The 21,708-nt window shown below is 32.7% G+C and overlaps 2 protein-coding genes across 4 annotated transcripts in view; one reads left to right on the forward strand and one right to left on the reverse strand.

The window, feature by feature from the left end:
* LOC106758621 (WEB family protein At2g38370) overlaps window positions 1–806 on the reverse strand; it is a 3,672-nt gene extending 2,866 nt beyond the window's left edge. For 2 of the 3 annotated variants that reach the window (XM_014641555.2, XM_014641556.2), the window contains exon 1: window positions 412–806. In XM_014641555.2, the coding sequence (XP_014497041.1) occupies window positions 412–612 (201 nt within the window). In that variant the 5' untranslated portion in view covers window positions 613–806. The remainder of the gene's footprint in view (window positions 1–411) is intronic. The other variant, XM_014641557.2, reaches the window with a different exon arrangement.
* A 6,803-nt stretch (window positions 807–7,609) lies between these two features.
* LOC106759425 (3-oxoacyl-[acyl-carrier-protein] synthase 3 A, chloroplastic) lies at window positions 7,610–15,150 on the forward strand. Its single transcript, XM_014642588.2, has 8 exons — window positions 7,610–8,050; window positions 8,256–8,404; window positions 12,899–13,035; window positions 13,297–13,402; window positions 13,484–13,602; window positions 13,954–14,018; window positions 14,101–14,323; window positions 14,656–15,150. The coding sequence occupies exons 1-8, from the start codon at window positions 7,893–7,895 to the stop codon at window positions 14,875–14,877; spliced, it is 1,179 nt and encodes a 392-aa protein (XP_014498074.1). The 5' UTR covers window positions 7,610–7,892; the 3' UTR covers window positions 14,878–15,150.
* The last annotated feature ends 6,558 nt before the right edge of the window (window positions 15,151–21,708 follow it).

Raw genomic sequence — 21,708 nt, forward strand, 5'->3', positions numbered from 1 at the left:
AACCTTAATCTTCAAAGAGTTCCTTAATCTTAAATTATGAGATAAAAGAAACAAGGAGAAACAACCTAGAATCACAAAAACAACAAAAAAAAAAAAAAAAAAAAAAAAAAAAACAATTTTTCGATAGCAAGCATTAAGGAAACAGCACAAATGGGTCATACACTGCAACATATACAACTTACCACACGAACAGCAAAAAGAAAAAAAAAAACAAAACAACCCCAGTTTCTCCCACTCCACACAAGTAAAACAACAGAGACACCCATCAAAATTCCATCAAAAAAGGTACCACCTTTTCCACTGAAAAGGGAGAGAAACATACCAAAACAAAGAAATGGCAGCATTTCAGCCTGTGCGGTGCTATACGTAGCAATGCCATAACTCAATTAGAGAGAGAGAGAGAGGGAGTACCTCAGACTGAGAAGGCACACACGTACTGGTCTTACTGTGAAGGGGTTTCCAGTAACCAATACCCCCAAACATTGTTACCGCATCCTTCACCGATTCAAAGGGTGCTGAAGTATCAACCTCCGTTCTCAAACTCTTCTTCTCCGAACTCCGTTCGCCTTGATTCGTCGTCGTTTCGGCTACGTCAGCACCTCCCGTTTCCATCTCCACCTGCACAAACAAACTGAAAAGAAAGCAGAAGAGAAGCAGCACAGAAACAGCCTCGTTCGTGCTCGCTAGAATTTGTAGCACGCGACAAAAGAACACAAAGTGAAGAAAAGCGACAAGTAACTAAGGTGAGTTTTAGTACAAAAGATGCTGTCTTGTCGCACTCATGCGCTTCGCAACGGACAGTAGTATCAGAGTGAGAGGGAGAAATCAGAAAAAAGGCTCAAGTGAACGTTTCAGAGTGAATTTCCCCAAATACCCATAACAAAAATAGGTTATTTTATAAAGTATTATAAATAATTACATCAATATCACAAAAACCATGTCATTTAATTTTTAAATATTGAAGACTTGATTGAATCTTAAAAATTATCACATTCTTTGAAAATTTGAAAACCTGAATTAAATATTTTATTGATAAAGAGATTAAATATACAAATAAATAATTGATTGAAAAAGACTAAGCCTAATATTTTCTAAGTTAATAAAGTAAAAGTGTAACCAATGAGAGTGTAGTAGTGTGGGCCCCACAACCATGCAGTTTCAACAGTTGAAGTGTGTGAACGGTAACTTACACAGAAGTGTTGAATTTGATTTTGAAAATTTTGACGTTGCAACTTTAAAGCTTGCGTGCTTTTGAAAATTAGACTAATATGGTTTGATTGTCGAAAAAAGTCAACTTTTAGAATTGCCCCGAAATAGCTTTGAGTACAACAATTTGAATACCATCTTTTCAAATTCTAGAAGAGCAAAAAATTGTTATAGATAATTTTAGGTGATAGAAAAATCAAATTTATTTTATGTTTATATTTTCTCCTCTTAAAAGTTTTTATGAAAGAAATTTATTTTAAGATGTTGTATTCGGTTTCAGTTTTACTTGCAAAGCAATTGCTCAGTTTTGAAGTGGTAGTACGGTTAGATATGATGTTTTATAAAATAATATGTTATTATTTTGAGTATATTTTGTAGTATTAGTTACTTAAATGTTAGTTTTAATTATAGCTTGTCAGTTATAATAGCAGTCTAAATTATAGTTTGAAATTTGTATATATTCCTTATTAATGAATGCAAAAGTAGGGATGATTGATGATTTCCTCCAAGTACAAATATTTGGAATAAATTATCAATAGATAATGATACTTAGACAACATTTTTTTGACAACAAAATTTTATCTATGTCACATTTAATAATGTGCAGGTTTATAATGATGAGTTTATGAAATTCTCATATTTTTACATGTGATTTTTTCAATACATTCGTAAAATCATATATTATCATTGAAAAATATTAATGTTAAATTAAGTTGGAAGTAACTTTTTTTTTAAATAAATTGTGTAGTTTTGATATGAAAATAAATAAGTTTTCAAAAAAATTACAAATTTAGGAAAGTAGTGTAAAGATGGAACCACTCTATTATAAAAAAAAGTCGTATCAACTAAACACAACTATTTTAATCTGAATGAAGTTGTTACAATGAAGTACGACATTGGTGTTGGCTAATTAAATGTTTGGCTTAATTTTGTTTTTTATTTTTGAAAAATTAAAGTTGTTGTAATGTGACAACTTTTGAAGGTGATTATTGGCAAAGTCATCAACGATTGACACAATTTGAGTGATGTGAAGAAGTTGTCTTACATGATTCCAGTGCAACTTTTGTTTTGAAGTTGTATGCTTATAGCACAATTTCATTTTTATGTATTTTAGACTAAAATTGTTTGAAAGTCATACCTTATGCTAAAATATCACTTCATGGAGTGCATAGATGTTTGCCTTTATAACAATGCCAATTGTTTTCTTTATAGAACAAACATTTCCTAAACAAACATATTTCATGTGAAGCAATTTTTTGCCTTAAGATCTTCTTTCCCTCTAGATCAAACTTCATCTAGGGAAAACCTCATCATAGGACATAAATATTTTATTGTAATTGAATTTACAATATCCATGATAGAAGCCAAAATTTGCAATAAAAAGGAAATGATTTGGAGTTACCATCATCAATCACCAACATCCCTTATTAGCTCTTCTATGTAGAGAAAATTGGAACATGGAAATGTGCAGAAGAAGACAATGAAATTGTCTAAAGTGATGAGCATGTAAAATTAGTGTATTGATATTAGAATAAAAGATAAGAAGTTCTCAATGCAACTAATCAGGAGGTCTTTTTCTAAGGACTCATCATATAATAAACAATTCTATTTAGGGATTCGAAAAGCTCGGAAGCTACTAAAAAAGATAGTCAATGAGGTCAGCTTCATTAAAGGTTGTAATGATAGTTGTCGAAATAGACCTCTTCTAAAGTTGTGCCACCTACAACGATTTTAATTTGCAAAAATAAAAAACAAATTTAAGCCAACTAATTGAATAACTAACTCCAAAATTATGCTCTATTGTCACAACTTTACTAAGATTAATCAAAGTTGTGTTCAGCTAATAGGACTTTTTCTAATGAAGTCATATCATCTTAGTAAGACTTTTTCAAATTTATAATTATTTTAAAACTTGTCCATTTGTGTAACAAAATATTAGAATTGCGCTATTTATATACAAAAGTCACAACAATAAACATGACTTTAAGTGAGATAGTAAAATGTTACAAATATTGTTTTAATAAATTTATATATTTTAACTCACATTATTACTAAATATGTATTAAACAATTATGTTATTTTTGGATTTGTTTTTGAAAATATCAAACACAAGTAATAAAAATGTCAGGTAAAATCATTTACGTGTAGACTTGTATAATGTTTCTATTATTTGAATGTATTTTGTAGAATTGAAAAATTAAAAAGTAAATTAAGGCATTGAAATTATTGAAACATTAATACATTAATTGAAATAATTTAATTCTTTCATTATAGTAATATCTTGAATTTGTGTAACTAATATTGCGGCACTAAGAAGTTTTAACAATAATTACATATTTTCATCCTATCATGGAAATAAAAATAATTATTTGTTTTTTTAGTTTTCTAATAACAACTGAAATTATAAAGTTACACAATTCAGTAATTTTTCAATAAAAACAACACTTTAAGCATAAAAGAATAATAATAGCAATCCATAAATAAATAGAAAAAAAAGAAAACATAATTGTGCATATTCATAGAAAAAACAATGTAAGAATAATATCAAAGTTATACATTATCAAACATTTTATGCCTTTATAAATGAGAGAAAATAAGGTTTTAATAATGTGTCAAAATTTGCCTTTTATATTAATTAAATATTTTATGCAGTGGAATAAAATAAATAGGGGTATTTAAGCTGTTAAAAAAAATTTTGTTTAAGCATAAAGGTATTGGTATTAAAATAGTTAAAATTTATGAGTCATATTTGAGTTGAATTGGGTTAAAAAAATAATATTTTTCAATGTAGTTTAAATTTAATTTAATTTACTTAATTCGTGAGTTAAACAAGTTTGAATATGGTTGAAGGTAGGTTGATCTCCTGTTAACAAGAATCCTTTATTAGTTTTTTTTTATCATTTTTTATAAGTTTTTTATTATAATTATTTACTGTTTCTAATTATGTAAGTTAACAATTTGATATTTTAAAATATTATAATATTGTTCAATAGTGTTTTAATATTTTAGATTGTTTAATTTATTTGTTTGTCAAATTACATAAGTTAATGCTTTAATTTTTAACTATTAGCTTTATAATAATGTTTGGTGATTTAGGTGAACACTTTGATTATACTGCTATACAAAATTGAATCGAGTCAATCCATTTAATTGTACTATGATAAATATATATAAAAAAAAAAAGTGTGTTAAATCACTAACCCACCAACACATGGTGGGTTGAATCAGATTAGGAGACTTTAGGTTTACGAAAAAGTGAGTTATCTTGAACTCACTTATTTTTAGTTCAACCTATGATGAGCCAACTCTTGTGAGTCAAGTTGACTCACTTTGATACCCCTACTTAAGCCCATAAGAACCTCCTTCTTAGAATTATTATTTTTCTTATAATTGTCATAATGATAATATGTTGGATAATATTCTAATTTAACATTATTCACTTGACAATTATCTTGATCTAGTACCTTTTATAATAATAAGCCTTCCTATCTTAAATGAGGTCTTGTTAAATCTTTAGTTATCTCATTCTATTGTAGAGTATGACAAATAATGCAATGGTTACAATGCCTTAGTCTTTACAATTGTTTTTGCTTTCCTTAGAGCAAAATTTTTATCCATTGTTTGATCTCAAACATTCAACCCTTTTTATGAATTTGATTAAGCATAACATTAGACCAATGTTTGAAACAAAAATAACCTTCAAATTTCTACTCATCGTGAACATCTAAATCATCTATGCATAATCTATTGATAGAGAGGAAAACTTAATGTCTTCCATGATGAAACTTTTGAAGGAGTCTAGCAATTAGAATGAACATAATTTAATGTGACCTTCATGTTATGTATTACCTTTGGAAAATACTTTTTAGGTTTCTTGTCACAAAGTCATTGCTCACAAAACTATATAGTTTCCACACTATGCTTAACTAATAATGTATGTTTGCCTAAAATTACCACCCTTTCTCACTTATGTGGTCCATAAACAAATGTCACACATTATTATCAAATGCAAACGAAAAGACAAACAACGTGGAACCTATCATAATGGAAATTGTCATAGTGGAACCTTTTAGGATATATGAATTTTTAACCTTATTCTCGTGCATCACAACCTTCCTCTTCCACAACACTCATATCGCCAACTTTAACATTGCACTTGAACCTTTTAGCATGTAATACACCAATTAAATGTGTTCCAAACCAATTTCTCTTTGGACACATATGTGAAGTACAACCAATTTTCAAAAGACACTAAATTAGCCAAAAAGAATTTTGCCCCTTCTTATGGGAAAATCTTTCTTCCACTAACCTAATTCTTTACCTTAATTGTAGATGTCCCTTTCGATTGATTTTGTCCTTCCTTATCTTCTTGTTTTTCTGTCGTTGTACAAAAACAAGCGTTATTAACCTAGACGAACCAACTTCATCTCCATCCCTAAGAATCTCATGTTGAAGTGTTTTATCATATATATATATATATATATATATATATATATATATATATATAAGATTTTCTCTTCTCAAGAGTAATGCAATATTTACACTAAAAAAGGTTAACAAAATTCTCAATTTTCTTTTATCAAGAGTAATACAATCTATGTTTATAATAAAAAAGTTAACAATATTCTCAAACAAAGAGGAAGACATAGATCTTTATCTTCCATGTTTATCTCTCAATTTTATTAGAATTGAGTTCATCTCATTAGTGTGTTCCTTCAAAATACTAATTTTCCTTTTCATGAAGTCTAAATAGACAATTCTTGTTAAACAACTTATAATAGAAAAACTTGGTTATAAATGATTTATCTAGATTCAACCATAATGTATAAGTAGATTCTTCTTTTGGTACCTTGTAAGGAATTTCATTTGAGAGTTCAAAATTGGAAAATGAGTCTTTCTCATGAATTTTCAAAACAAACTCCTCTAATCATGCCATTTTGTTTAAGAAAAGTGTTTAAAAGTCATATTCTTTCAACAAAACACACATTTTGATGCATGCACCACGAATTAAGACTATTGTTTCTTGTAAACTTCTTAATCGAATGTGTTGAACATCTTTCTGAAAGTTTTCATGAATATTTTATGCATGACAAAATAAAAAAGAATTAAGAAAAAATGATAGATTTTGATAAATGACTAACCCTTTATGAATGCATAATGAATCAAAACTAAAACTCTAATGCAATTTATTGGATATTATAGATATAGAAATTATTGAACAAAAATACGATGAACATTAAGTGATCCTATAAACAAAAAATAATATCTAAAAGTAAACGAAGATAAAAAAAAACTATTTCAATAAATATTCTCAAACTTAAACAAATAAAAAATTCATAACACAAACATTTAAATATGAAAAAATATTTTACAAAGAAAATCAACAAAAACTATACTCACAACTTAATCTTTCAATAAGTAAGATAAACCCGTCTATGTATAAACTAAATACATAACAAAATAGCATAAAGCTTAACAATATTCATAACATATACTTTATAATTCATAATTTTAAATTGTTTCTTCTATAATCATGAAATTAAAAAATATAATAGAAAATTATTATCATTTTTAATAAATATAAATATATTATAAGTATCATAACTACGATACAAAATATATATATATATATATATATATATATATATATATATTTATATTTATATTTATTTATTTATTTATTTAGTTGTTGTTAATTAATTTGTCAATATGCATAACTATATTTGTATCTGATAGGTGACGTCGGTTGATTTTTTATTTTCAATCGATATAAGAAAGATTAAGAAAAGAATATAAAATTATGTTTAAATAAATTTTTGTGTTTTTGAAATTGCTTGAGTCTTTAATCTCCTAGATCTTGTAATTCACCAACTATTTGTTCTGTTTGATTTTCTTAATAATTTAATAAACTTTAATTTCAAAGCCTCACACACCAATAATTCCGTCACTTTAATTTTCTTTAATTAGTTGCGATATTAGTTGGTTCGCCTCAACATAAATTTCACGATCTCCAACTTTAAACGGCTTCAGCGGTCGACTACTTTAGAATATGCCAATACAACTATTCTTTTCTTTTCAGAACTTCCTTTAATACTGTTTTTAGATATATACATTTATTGGGAGTAAAAATCATTAAGTTATGTAAGAGCAACCATAAATAAAAAAATTAAAATTAAAATTCAAGCAGATTAAATAACTTCATAATAACCTTAAGATGTAAACATCAAAGAAATTATAAAAATTTGATGAGTATCATAGTTAGTAAAATAAACATAAAAATTTCAGTGAGGTTGCAATCTGAAAATAATTGTGATGACATTTATTTTTATTTTTATTTACTGTCAGTGATATTATAATTATAATAATATAATTGATGAAAAGATAGATAGTAGGAGAATTTGTTGATGTGAAAATAAAATTGGCAGACAACACGAGAATAAGAACATTGGAGTTACCGTCAAATATAGAGAAACAACATTGGAGTTTCCTCAAATCCAATCCGTAATCGCTCGCTGACGAAGATCATTGTTTGCCCGTCTCTCTCTCTGCGATGCATTCATTTCTTCCTTCTTCTCCATCGCTTCATTTATATACTACAAAGCCATAATCTCAACACATTTATTTACGCATATTCCCTTGTTGCTGTTCCAACATATACTTGGTTCTTCTTCTTCTTCTTCTTGTAAATGGCGAATGCATCTGGGTTCTTCACGCCTTCGGTTCCCCACTTCAGAGTCAGGGTTCGGCCACTCGCTACTGCCATTGGATTCTCCGCCAAAGTTGTTTGCGTTGGAAATATCGAAGGAGCTGAAAATCGTGCTACTTCCAAATCTTCGATACCCAGGTCGCTTTTTGCTCTCTGCTTGATCTGTTTCTGTTAAAGTTTCGATTTTGAATCACACCCAACTCGGTTTTCTTTGCCATCTGTAGAGGCTAGCACCGTTGTGACTTTGAAACGTTGGTTCTAGTTCTAGGTTTGTTATTGCTATTTGGGATCACAATAATTCGTTTGTTTGTTTTTCCTATCATTCGTTAATTGAAGTGTGCAGGCTTGTCAGCAAAGGATGCAAGTTAGTTGGATGTGGCTCTGCTGTGCCAGCTCTTGAGATTTCTAACGATGACCTTTCGCAAATTGTTGATACTTCTGATGAATGGATATCTGTTCGAACCGGGATTCGTAGACGACGGGTTCTTTCAGGTTAGTCATTGCCAATGGCGTTAGTGGTTAGTCCAATGTTTCATTCTGGTGCTATGAACAGATAGGTAGGTACTGTGGTTAGGATTTTATTAGATTACATTGCCTGCTTTGTTTGTAATTGAAAGTATGCAAGGTGTGTGCTTGTTTGTACTTTAAACAACCTGTGTTCAATACTTTATTGTACTTGTTTGTTTTTTGATCTAATGAATTGAAATGGAAAGCCTAGGGATTTCATTTCAATACTTCAACCGTATGGCATGCAAAACCATTGAAAAGACAGCCGTGTCAGGGATGTTGTGACTCATACTTTTACTTAGGAATAGAAGAAGAATACTTTTGGAGGCGGGGGAGTTAATGTTGCTGCTTCAATAGTGGCTTGTTTTAGTCTTAAATTGTGACTTCTGTGGTCCATTATTACCCGATTATAACTCGTGGTGCTTTTAATGTCAGCCAATTTATTAGGTGTTGGAATGGTTTGTTAGCCAAAAAGAAGCTTAGTTGTTGAATTCCTAATATCAGACAGACCATTGCTGCAATTAATCTTTGTCTGGTTGCTTGATGATCATCAAATCCAAAGTGATTTGGTGCAACTGTTGTGTCCTCTTGTCACAACTAGCATTTCATAAACACTTGTTATACTTAGCGTTTCATAAACTGCCAATTTAATAGACTTAGAAAATGGACTTCTTGATAGGGTACCATCTTGTTAACACAATAACTTAGTTCAATTTCCAAACAATGTCAAGGCCAAGATCCATGATAAGGAGGCTATTCACCAAAACCAGCAGAGATTGATCTTTACTGGGAACCAACTTGAGGATGGGAAGACCCTCACTGACTATAAGATTCCGGAGGACTACCTTGTCCTTCATCTCAAGGGAGGAATGTAGATTGTCATTTAAGACTCTTATTGATAAGACCATTATCCTTGAGGTGGAGAGCTATGACACCATTCACAATGTGAAAGTGAAAATTCAGGGTAAGGAGGGCATCTGGCCAGACCATACGAGGTTGATCGTTGCAAGGCAGCAGTTGAAGGATGGGGAGGACCCTTGCTGATTACGATACTTAGAAGGAGGTTCAACCCTTCATGTTGTCCCCCATCTCCATGGGGGCTTTTAAGTTGGGGTGATCTTTGTGTGATGTTAGATGGTTCCCGAACATTTAAAAGATCATGATGTAAATTAAATAAATCTGGTTTGTGTTGGGTTGTATTGTCTCATTACTATCAGAGCAAAGGCTTAAAGATCATTTTCTAAGATGGTATCAAAACCTATCCTAATGGGATTTGTTTGATCTATTGTGTCACTTGCTACTGGACTATTATTAGAACACCCATATATGTCTAGTTTCTTGGTCGAGAAGTTCGATACTCAAAATGAGGGTATGTGTTAGAGATTTTATATTGAATAGAGATATGATTAAATTATAATATATAAATGAGTGTAAATCCCACCTCACAAATGTGTTTTGTTAGGTTGAATTAATTTTAAAGTCCTTTTTCATAGAAAATACCATTTTTTTCAAAAGATAACAAAAAGTATGCATGGCTTCCAGCCTCATCAAGAGGAATTGTTTAAATAATTGGTGGATCATGGAATTTAGAATCTTGATTCAATGAACTGCCGCTTCTAATGCAAATAGGATACGTATGTTGACAAGAGTAAAAATGACAATAAAAGTAAATGCTTTCTAAATATGGAAGATAAACAAACAAGGTCAGTCCATCTCTGAAAAGCTACATCTGTAAAAACATATTTTTGTCAAGAAGTCAAGGGAAGCCTACCAAATAACTTAGTCTCTTAAAAAGTAACAGTAACTAAGATATCTTTTCCCCTTATCCATCACAATGAAGAGTTAAGCTAACCAGTATCCATCATATACACAGTTCAGCTGCGCTTAGGGGAGACAATCTAGTATTCTTAGCTACTGAGGAAATCCGTGGAAAAATCGAGTCATCAAATCATTTTAATGCAATGTCTGATGTAGAATATCACAAATAACTTATCCGATATGCATTCAACATAAATCTAACAATACAAGAGTTTTCAGGCACCGAATGCAAACATATTTGAGCGGCACATCTCATAGTGCATTCATCATACCTGATCTAACATGATGAGCAGTGGACTTTTGAAGAAACCTTCATCATTATAAAATCTATCTGCCTTGCCCTTATCTTTTCTCTTTGATTTCCTGTATATTTGGAAGGTGGAGAAGGGGAGAACTAAAATGAAAATGATGGAAGGTCTATCTCCTCCTTCATAATCCTAACAACATCCTCAATATCTGGCTGCAGCTCTGGAAGCAAGTGAATTCCAAGTTGATAAGCATGCTTGCTTGGTCCTTCTTGTAATCTTCTTTCAAGTTCATCTGCTAGTTCTATAATGCTGCAGATTGAACCCAATGTTTATACCAACTTATTAAGTTAGCTTACTCTAGTATTGTGGGTGATGCAACAATATGTTTTAGTCTCCCGCCTGGCACAATGACGTGGACCTTAACACACAATTATAAGAATTAAAACTCCAAAAATATACATATCTCCCATCATATTTTGGTGCCACATAACTCAGTGTCTCTCTCATGCTAGTTGTTCTGCCGAGCTTGTGGCTGAAAAGATCTCTACTTCTCCTGTCACTTTCCAATGTATTGAATACTTTCTTCTTCCAGTTTCTTTTGTAGCTGAACTCCCCATCTTGATCACGCTCATTATCACCCTTGATAGAGAGGCAAATGTCACCAATATCAATTTACTGAAGTGTTGGGATTGAAGTTGAAAACAGATCCACTAGAACCATACTCAAGCCCACATGTTATAGAGATTAAGTTTTGTATGATTCTTAGTTTGTTATTTTTGTTCTACATAGGCATTCAGTTATTCTGTTCCTCCTTTAACGGGTGATACTTGATGTATTGAACTCTTATATAAGCCTTGAACCGACATGACAGGTAGAGAAAAATATCAATAATGACAGGTAGAGACAAATATCAATAAATTTCAATTCTGTTTTTGGAGGTTCCATACAACCCTCCTCTCCACACTTGTTATGTCTGCAAAGTTTAAACCTTGTACCCAAATAAGAAAATGGAGCACTACCAAGCCTTTCTTGAACTCAGTATGTCCTACATTGGGGTGTATCAGTAGCATGGTCTTTTCTTTTATCATTGGGACTTGAATTTTCTGTTGTTTTCTCATGAACATTGTTCTTTCCATCATCCCAATCAGTGTTTGATGGACAAATATGACTCCCTATCCACTCTATAACATAGTCTTTACTACGTAATTTTTTTACTTCCATCTATTCTCAACTACTGGTTCAAATAGGGATTACTGCAAGCTTCTGCTTGGCATATACGGTTGGAAACTAAAACAAAATCTTAGTAAGTGGGTTTACACCAACTCAATCTAACAAAATTGGCTTGTAAAGTGAGAAATGTACTTCACTTATGTATTATAATTCAACCTTATTCCTAGTTGATGTTAGATCTTCAACACACCCTTCATGTTGAAGAATACAAATCTCAAGCATGAGATTAAATATTTATGAGTTATCTAACAGGCGTTCGATAACATCATAATAACCCCAAAGAACTTGACTGGGATAGGCTAAATGACTCTAATACCATCTTAGTAAGTGAGCTTATGTTTAATTTAGTCTCACAAAACCAACTTATAAGTTGATAACTGCATCTAACTTATATATTATAATTCGACCTTATTACTAGTCCATATGAGATCTCCAACATTCACTCATATGACAATTTCTACATTGTAACCAAAAAGGGTCACAAAAAATTGTGACCTTAATCCTCTGAGAATCTGAAGCTCATTTTGGGGCTCTCTTTGAATACGAAGACAACATGTTTAATTGCAACCAAGTTGCCATCTTTAAGTATTTGGTTGGGATCCAAGTTGCTTTTGATTAAAGAGAAGGTTTTGGAGTAAAATGATTGGTTTGGATCACTTAGATGAGGAAGGGAAAAGGAAAGGGATACTACATACAACTGAAAGTATGATACTGTTTGTACTTGGGGGATCTTTACATTATTGTTATTATTAGGCATTACTGATGTTGGTTGAATTGTTGAAACTTGAAGATGGGATGAGACTTGAGAGGTTTTCTTTAATGTGCTGTTATTTTGTCTCATGCCATTACTACGCCACATGCAGTTTAGGCTAGTCACATGCAGATTGCAATGGCATTAGACCCGTCTTTCATTGTAGTGTAGTTGCTATAAACAGATGATAGGTACAGTTTAGAGGTTAGAATTTGATTTAATCACTTTGCTGCTCTCAACTTAGTCTCTTTATGATAAATTGGCAAGGCAAAGTTTAGCATCTCAAGAGGGTGAAGCTTCGGTTTATGTTTTTTTGCCCAGTGAAACCCAATTCTTGTTTTCAAAAGATAATCCTGTCGAAACTTGCTAGTTTTGGAAGTTTTATAGAATGGTGATATGTTTGCCTTCTATTGCTTGTTGCTGTGCTTGCAGGCAAAGATAACTTGACAACTTTAGCAGTAGAGGCAGCTAGAAAAGCACTTGAGATGGCAAAGGTAGACTCTGATGATCTTGACCTAATATTGATGTGCACATCAACGCCAGAGGATCTTTTTGGTAGTGCTCCACAGGTAGGAGTTAAGATGTATTGTGTTGAGAATAATTCTTTACATTCTGCTGTCATCTTTATCCTTTTGCTCGTAATTCCTATGTGTGTGTGTGTATACATTGGCACATGTTAAGCGATTAGTGGCATATTTGAGCAATTATGATGCTGCAAAATTGTTACGGAAATGATTATAGCTTATTATTGTCTCGTCTCTCCAAGATTGGGTATCTTCTTTTCATTTATGGAACCTCTCCTATAATTTTATTGTCGTTACAACTTGCAGATTTCAAAACAACTTGGCTGCAAAACAAATCCATTGTCTTATGACATTACAGCTGCATGTAGTGGATTTGTGTTGGGTTTAATATCAGCTGCTTGTCACATTAGGGGTATGAATTGGTTGTTTTTGTTGGCTTAATAATTCCCAAATATGGTGAAAATAACCATTGCCCTTTATTGTGTGAATGCAGGAGGTGGATTTAATAATGTTCTAGTTATTGGAGCAGACGCTCTTTCTCGATATGTTGATTGGACTGACAGAGGGACTTGTATTCTTTTTGGGGATGCTGCTGGTGCTGTACTGTTACAGGTAATTGTATATCTTCGTGGCATTTTCGAAAGCTGTGGTAAATGTCAGTTAGAAGTTTGGATCTTGTTTATTGGTTATTACTTTAACTTTGTTGGTTATGTTTGTCTTATCTTTATTTAAGATAAAGACTAGTTTTTAGAATCTTTATAAAATTTAAGAAGATAAGCAAATTGTTGTCCTCATCATTGAAACAACACTTCAAAATTGCAAATACAATATTTGATAATTTTCTGATTTTATTGTTGCTTTTAAGAAGGACAATGAACTGATGGTTTTTTATTCAACAAGAAGTCATTTAAAGCTAAGGGATATAAATTGATGCCTTTGCTCTGGTCCATGATTACATTGCAGGGCTGCAACACTGAAGAAGATGGTTTATTCGGTTTTGATTTGCATAGTGATGGCAATGGCCAGAGGTTTGTGCTTCTATCATTACTCAAAAGAGTTTTTCTCTTCCTCTAAGCTATGTTATTAAGGACAAACCATTCCTTGATATAGGCACTTGAATGCTACCATCAAAGAAAACGAGTCATATAATGCATTGGATTCAAACGGTTCTGTGCTTGGCTTTCCTCCCAAGCCATCCTCATATTCATGCATTCAAATGAACGGCAAAGAGGTCTTCCGCTTTGCCGTACGATGTGTACCACAGTCAATTGAATCTGCCCTTGAAAAGGCTGGCCTGCCTGCATCTAGCATCGATTGGCTAGTTCTCCATCAGGTACGCTGAAATGATCTATAAAATAAAAACTTAAATATGTTTATATTTCTTGAAGTTCGATACGAAATTGGAATTTATTTCTATCTGGAAGGTTGATATATTTCAGTTCTCAAACTTCGATAAAAGTGAATCAATATAGTCTGTTTATACATATTATATTTATTTATTTTTAAAGTTTCAGATCAAAATATATCACTTTTAAATAGGAACAAATTATAATTTTACGTCAAAGTTTAGAAATTAAAAAGATATATAACTCTAAGATAAAATTGAAGGATGTTATGAATATGTTGGAGAAAGATGATGTTGCATTCGCTTGATAATAAGTGCAGGCAAACCAGAGGATCATTGATGCAGTTGCGACTCGGTTAGAACTCCCCTCAGAAAGGGTGATATCAAATTTGGCTAACTATGGAAACACAAGTGCAGCTTCCATTCCCTTGGCTTTAGATGAAGCAGTTCGAAGTGGTAAGGTTCAGGCAGGGCAGACCATCGCAACCGCCGGCTTCGGCGCCGGTCTTACTTGGGGTTCGGCCATTGTTCGTTGGTGCTGAATGCTTTTCTTTCACAGCAGACTTGCAAACAGAGAAGTTCAGTTGCAAGTGCAGCCTTCCAAAAAATGCCCCCACATTCCTACACATTTGTAGAACATGAGTTCGGGGAAATTTAGGAAAGGATAGATATCATTAACATCCTTTTTCTTTTCCTCATCAATTTATTTTCTCTTGCTGTAATATTTTTTTTCTCAAGTACCAAATTTTCTTTTACCGAGGCATGCATTTCTCATTCAGATTTATTTTAAACGAGGCTCACTATTTATCTTGTAAGAGTTTTTCAAACCATTTTTTCTACTTTCTATACTGTTTTTTGTGATTCCAATATCATTAAATCATTTTTAAAAATTGAATACGTTTTAATGTTTGCAACAATTGGACCACTCATCATTGACATATATCGTTATCCTCGTTTAAATTAGAAAAAAACATAAACAATAAGGGAATTATCAAATTACAGTGACCTATGAATGTCAGAAGGTTCCACCCATTGACATCCATCGCAGCAACAAGTTTAATTTTTTAATCATTTTCATCAACGTAGAAGCTCTTTTCTTTCTTTATTATTATGGAATTTCCTTAGGGATGATTGGGGAGATGATTTGGGGGAGAGTGATTGAGTGAATTTGAGGAGATTTAAAGATAATTTTTTTTTTTTTTTTGTGTTTATTTGAGTGAAATTGTAGATAATTGAGAGTGGATTTAGAAGTAAAATGAGAATTGATGTATGATTTGATTGATGTGATAATTTTAAAAAATTTGTTTAGTTAGTAGAAATTTAAGATTACCAAAATATCCCTAGGTATTAAAGCAATATAAAATAATATTTGTTAATGTTATATTTAATTGTAAAATTGTTTATTAAGAGTAAAAAATTAAAATAATTTTTAAAAAGTAATTAAATTAAAATTTAGTAAAATGAATTTATTTTAAAATGTAATATTTGCTTGTAATGATAGGGAAGTTCCAAGTAATATGAATTTATTTGTTATGGAAGTGAGATTTACTAATTTTGAATTCAGTCCATAATTAAACGAAGTTATAATATTGCATGACATAAAATAAAAAGTCCGAACATAATAACATACAAATATATTTGTAATAGATCATGATGAAGTTGCTTGGCTGAGGTATGTAAGCAATCTATTGAAACGATATTGTGGCGGCATCCCTATTAAACGTCTTGTATGAAATGGATGTGAAGATAAAAAGTCAAAGCATTGTCTGAATAAATTGTCATCTTGAATGTTCATAGGCCGTAATAAGTTATTAATTTCTTCCGAAGTTGGATTAGGTGATTGATTCCTAGCCGATAACAGTGAATGTCGACTCTCCATGGCCTGTATTTGGCGTTCAAGAGCCGCATATAATCTTATTCTTTGAGTCATTATTACTTCAAATTCATCAATTATTAGTGGATCCATCTGTTTTTTAGTTCAATAAGTTGACAATAAATAAAAGTATGAAAAGTGATGTGAAAGCAACAATTCAAAAATAGGTAATATAAGAAATCAATCACATAAGTCAAGTACAGGAAAAAAATCATATAATACACTGACGTAATAGTAAGCAACTTAATCATCTAAATGGTGAAGAATTAAGTTAACATTTTGATTCAGATGAGCAAATTATCGGTTCATGTCGAGAGATAGGTTTGCCAAGTTATCTTCAATACGCTGAACCTGCACCTGCATTTGTTCCATACCCTGCATTCTATGTTGCAAGTCTTGTACCCCGTCCCACATTTGAGTCATCATATTAGGATTTGAAAGATGCGGAGGAGGTTGCAGATGGTTGTCATGATGGTGAGGTTTCTCTTCTTCATCATCATCGCCGACATCATGTTGCCAAACACCGTTGACATTAACAATATTCAACCTCTTCAAATAATTAATTGAAAAATGATGTCTGGTCCCAATATGAGTCCTGGAATCAGCATCAACATGTACTCCACAATATTGCATGATTTGGGTGATAAGGACACCATATGGTAGGGGTGTGTCACGGGCCTTGCATTTAAGCATATGCTGCATGATGTGATGAGGCCAATTGATAGCTATATTAAGCACATATATCATAAAGATACTCTCTTGCAATAACCTTGCAAAATTTCCAGGTTGTGGAGTCAACATGTGCACAATAACATAATGCAGAAGTCTATCTTAATATTCAAAGAACCAACTGTTTTAACACGTCTTGCATTTCTGTTCTAGCCATATTAGCTAATGCTATTTCCCGATCATAGGGAAAGTCGTCTAGGATAGTTGAATAACACAACTTTTGACCCTCATACTTCATATTAGAAATATTCAACCAATCGACAAGTTTCAATCTGATTCTTCTCTTGTTGACCTCACTGAGCAAATATCCATTTGAAGAAATCTTTAGATTTGAATAGAAAACTTTGACCAAATCTGGATAGAAGGCTCCCTGCAATGTCAGAAATTCAACCACTCCTTGAAATAGAAGATGACGTTGAAAATATAAGCTTGATCCGGCAAATGATTCGAAATTCATTATTTTAGGAATGAAAATATTCCTTGTGTAGAAATCAACTGCATAGTTTTCCATCTGATGGTTATGACTGAAGAAACGACGTTGATCTAATTGTTCTGCAAGAAATGGTCTGACATAGGCTGCATCTTCTGCCTCATTTAGGGTTTCTTTTCCCTTACGACTTTTTCTAGGCCTTTTGGTTGATGATGAGGCCATTTCACAATTTCTTCAACAAAACAATTAATGAAAACAATAACAACGTAAATGATAACAAATTATTGAATATTAAAAATAACAACAAGCAAAGACAAACCATTAGATCATAACCATAACCATAACTTCAAAAATGAAGATGGATGAAAATCAAGAAGTCATAATTACATTATAGGGAAATCTCATAATATAATACTAATACAAAACACATCCTAACAGTCACCACCCGAGATCATTTTACATAATTCATTCCACCGCTTATGTGGTGGAAGTCCCATCAACCTCTTTGTACATGTAGGGTTTCCACATAAGAAGTCATAACATTGCTCGACCAAGTTCTCATCAGCAATGTTCATAGCACTCAACATTTCATAAATGTCGCCCTCTGTGTATGTGTACGCTAAGGTGCGACGGAGTATTTAATTTCTATCTTCCATTGCTAAGACTTGACGCATGACTGCGTTAGAAATTACACCAAAGTGAACATTTGTGGAGCCAAGGACATTTGTGAAACCATCCAGGCTGGTCGTCAACTTATCAAATTGAGCATCTATCACATCTACCATAGGTGCCTTTCTTTTGGAACCTCATGACAATGAAGTTCCTCCGGATGGAAAGAATGACATAGATTGAGTCTGACCTAGACTATACTTATCCACAGATGAAGGAGGTGATGGTGGAGTTGGGTATATATACTCTTAATAGATAGGCTCTTCAGGAATGTACTCCATATTTTGATTCAAATAAACCTGTACACGAGGCTCAACCTGTTGTCGATCCGCAACCCATAACTCCACCATTAAATCGTAGTGTCTGATGCTGTTAAATCTCCACTTAACTGCACTTGGCCTTGACTGAAACAACATACATAAAACAGATAGCGGTTGAACTTATGTATTTTAAAAATCCACCAAATCTGAATATTTAACAAATACCTGAATGAGGTCAGCCCACACTTCGTCCTCAGCTTCAAATCTCATACTTACGACGTTCCAGGAAAATCCACTCAATCCGCCAAAGAGGTCATGAACCTCAAGCCATCTGTCTTTCAATACCTTTTGACAATTTTTAACATTACTTTTACTAACATTAACATAACCACAACTATGAAGGTATTGAACCATGTTATTATAGGCTTAGGTTTCCTAACTGCCATCAATCCTATTACCCAAACGAGTCTCCTCGATCATAGAATGCAAAAACCTAGCATCCATGTTCTCAGTCCATTTAATGAACTCTCTTGTACCTAGATATGAAGAGATGCAATAACCTAGATAAACATATTGGATAACTTATTGTAGAGAAATCAGGGATTTGTTTACTGGTATTACGTAGTGTGATATCACAAAACCATTGGGTGTTAAGTTTAAATATGAAGTTAGTTTGAGCACCAACAGTCAAGGTGTTGAGCGTCACCTGTGATCGTTAGACGCTCATTTGACAGTGAATTCCAATGGTCTGGGGCGTTAGGTGTTAACCTAGAATTGCAAGATGCTTACTTAACAATGAGCTTTAGAGAGATTGGCACTAGGCGCTTTAAGCCTTGTGCTATGCACCTCCTAGAATTTAATTCCAAGGGTGCCAGGGAGTTCCCATTGAGTGCCATCCTATGTAATGGACGAATTTTCATATTTTAGCTTTTATGATGTTGCTTATTTGTTGATCAATTAATAATGGATGGTTTATATGTGAAAAAAAAAGGATGCTTAGTATGTAGAATATAGTTTGATATATTTAAAAAATGTATTGGGGAATGATATGAATAATGTGGAATGAGAAGGTAATGATTTTTAGGGTGAGAATATTATATTACGTGTGGTGATGGATGAAGTGTATTGATTTTAAAGTTGAAGTGAGACTGTCATAATTCTACTAATATTAGACTCAAAGAGAAAGATTTAGTTGTGAGAGTCACATGTTCTTATATGTAATTTTGGAATAGATCAAATCTTACAGAAATAGGAGTTATCATGTCATACTCTTTGATAAGGGATGTAACCCAATCATAATATAGCTATAATCCCTAAGAGATATGGTGAGTGGTGAGTTATGACAAATTCAAAGTCTCATATTCTACCAAATACACTCGTAATTCAAAAGTCAAGTCAAATGTATATTTTTATGTGAAAGAGCCATGATGACATTTGGATGTATCAAGACATTGATGATTGGGTATAGTATATGCCATGGACAAATGTGTATGTCTATTTAAACTTTAGTGTTTAAAAATAGTAGTATGTTCTAAATTTCTAGCTCATCCTATTATACATTATGTTGTAATTTATCTATATGTTTTCATTGTATATTATCGATGAGCAAATGATAGTAAGTAAAAGAGATGAGAAAAAGTAAAACATTTGAAGGTTGACAAAGAGTAGTTGTTACTTTGGTATATAAATTTTTCTACTGTATATAAGTCCTCGTAGTTGATAAAAGATTAATATATTTTGAAATTTTAATTTGTTTTTTATTTGAAGACGATAATATGACTTATATACTGAAGTTTCACTAGTGCAAAAACGCTGTTTAACGTTACCCATTAGACGTCGGTTCGTGAAAAACCAACGTCTATTACTGCACGGTGGCATTATCGTAAATATATTGGAAAACTAGACGTCAGTTTCGCTGTTAGGCGACGTCTATGACATCATAGACGTCGCACCTGCCAACTATCCGATGTCCAATTGCCTGAGGTATGTGATAAGACAGTCAATTCGACGTCGGCTAGGAAAAGGCACTGATGTTCAAGTCACTGACAGGAAATCAAACGTCAACCGGTTCAGCTTTAGACGTCGCACAGACGTCGGATCCCCTGAAAACCCGACGTCGACTGGGCTACAATTAATGCTGTTCACCTAATTCCCAGGCGCTTAGACGTCACATAGTCCAGCGGCGACGTCTAAGGCCTGTCTGGAAGGCGGGAAGATAAAATTTCTTTAATTTAGATGTCGGCTGGGAGGGGCACCGACGTGAAACACCTGAAACACCGACGTAGAATAGATGTCGAATCCCCTGAAACACCGACGTCTATAGACGTCGGTTTCTGGAGCAACCGACGCCTCATTTCATTTTAAATAGACCGCAGACTCTTATCGCCATTCAATTTCTGATCGTGTCTTCATCTCTTCTCCTTTTTCTCTGCTTCTCCTCTTCTTTTACTCGCTTGCGCACCTCTACTTTTTATCTCTTGCGGCATTGCATTGTGGTTTCTCATAATGTCGTTGTCTTCGTCCTCTCCTTTTTGGTGCGTGGTTTTTTTTTTATGCTTTACCGTTTAAACTTTCTTTAGTTTTTTATCGATTATCTTGTCGTTCAACTGATTAAAATTTGGCTTTCTTTGTGTTGTGTTTTAGTGCAGTTTTGATCATTTATTTGGGTAACATAGTGTAACATTCTCCCTTTGCTGGTTTCCTCACAAGAAGAGTGGCGATCTTTTGAGTTTTCTATGGCTTGTCGACCCAAAATGGAACTTGGGTCCTTGTCTAGTTCTCGTCTCACCGTAATTTTTTTCTTTTGCGGTTGAATAATGGGAAGTAGTCATGGACCCAGGTTCGGTTTTGGGTTGAAATGTCATAGAAGATTCAAAAGACGCAAGCTTTTTTTGTGGGGAAACTAGTGAGAGGAGAGTGTTGCACTATGCTATCGAAAGTCTGGATCAAAACTGCACTAAAACACAACGCCTTTGTTAGACGTCGGTTAGTGCATGGTCCGACGTCTATAAGGAACATAGACGTCGGTTAATGTCATTTACAACTTCTATATATTCATGTTGACGTCGGTTTAAGCATAGGTGGACGTCTATATAGAGTAATTAGACGTCGGTGTGAGTATAAGCAAACGTGTATATAGACGTCATTAACTGACGTCTATATAGACGTCGGGTCGGAGGAATTGCGACGTCCCGTAGACGTCACCCGTATAGACGTCGGTTGTGAAAGTGACGTTGAAAGCCCAAATTAACCGATGTTCCAATAAATTATTTACATATTTCGTATAATGTTATTTAAAATATTATATACTTCCAAGTATATATATATATATATATATATATATATATATATATATATATATATTTGTTTACATTTCTATAATAAATATTGTTTATTTATTTTAAAGTACAGA

The sequence above is a fragment of the Vigna radiata genome, chromosome 4 (assembly GCF_000741045.1).
Source record: "Vigna radiata var. radiata cultivar VC1973A chromosome 4, Vradiata_ver6, whole genome shotgun sequence".
NCBI classification, from domain to species: domain Eukaryota; kingdom Viridiplantae; phylum Streptophyta; class Magnoliopsida; order Fabales; family Fabaceae; genus Vigna; species Vigna radiata.

What these genes read in the sequence shown, in the direction of transcription:
- LOC106759425 (XM_014642588.2), top strand. Translation starts at nt 7,893, where the DNA reads ATGGCGAATGCATCTGGGTTCTTCACGCCTTCGGTTCCCCACTTCAGA. An exon ending in TCCAAATCTTCGATACCCAG is followed by an intron (nt 8,051 to 8,255) that starts GTCGCTTTTTGC and finishes TGAAGTGTGCAG; the next exon opens with GCTTGTCAGCAAAGGATGCA. An exon ending in CTGGTGCTGTACTGTTACAG is followed by an intron (nt 13,603 to 13,953) that starts GTAATTGTATAT and finishes ATTACATTGCAG; the next exon opens with GGCTGCAACACTGAAGAAGA.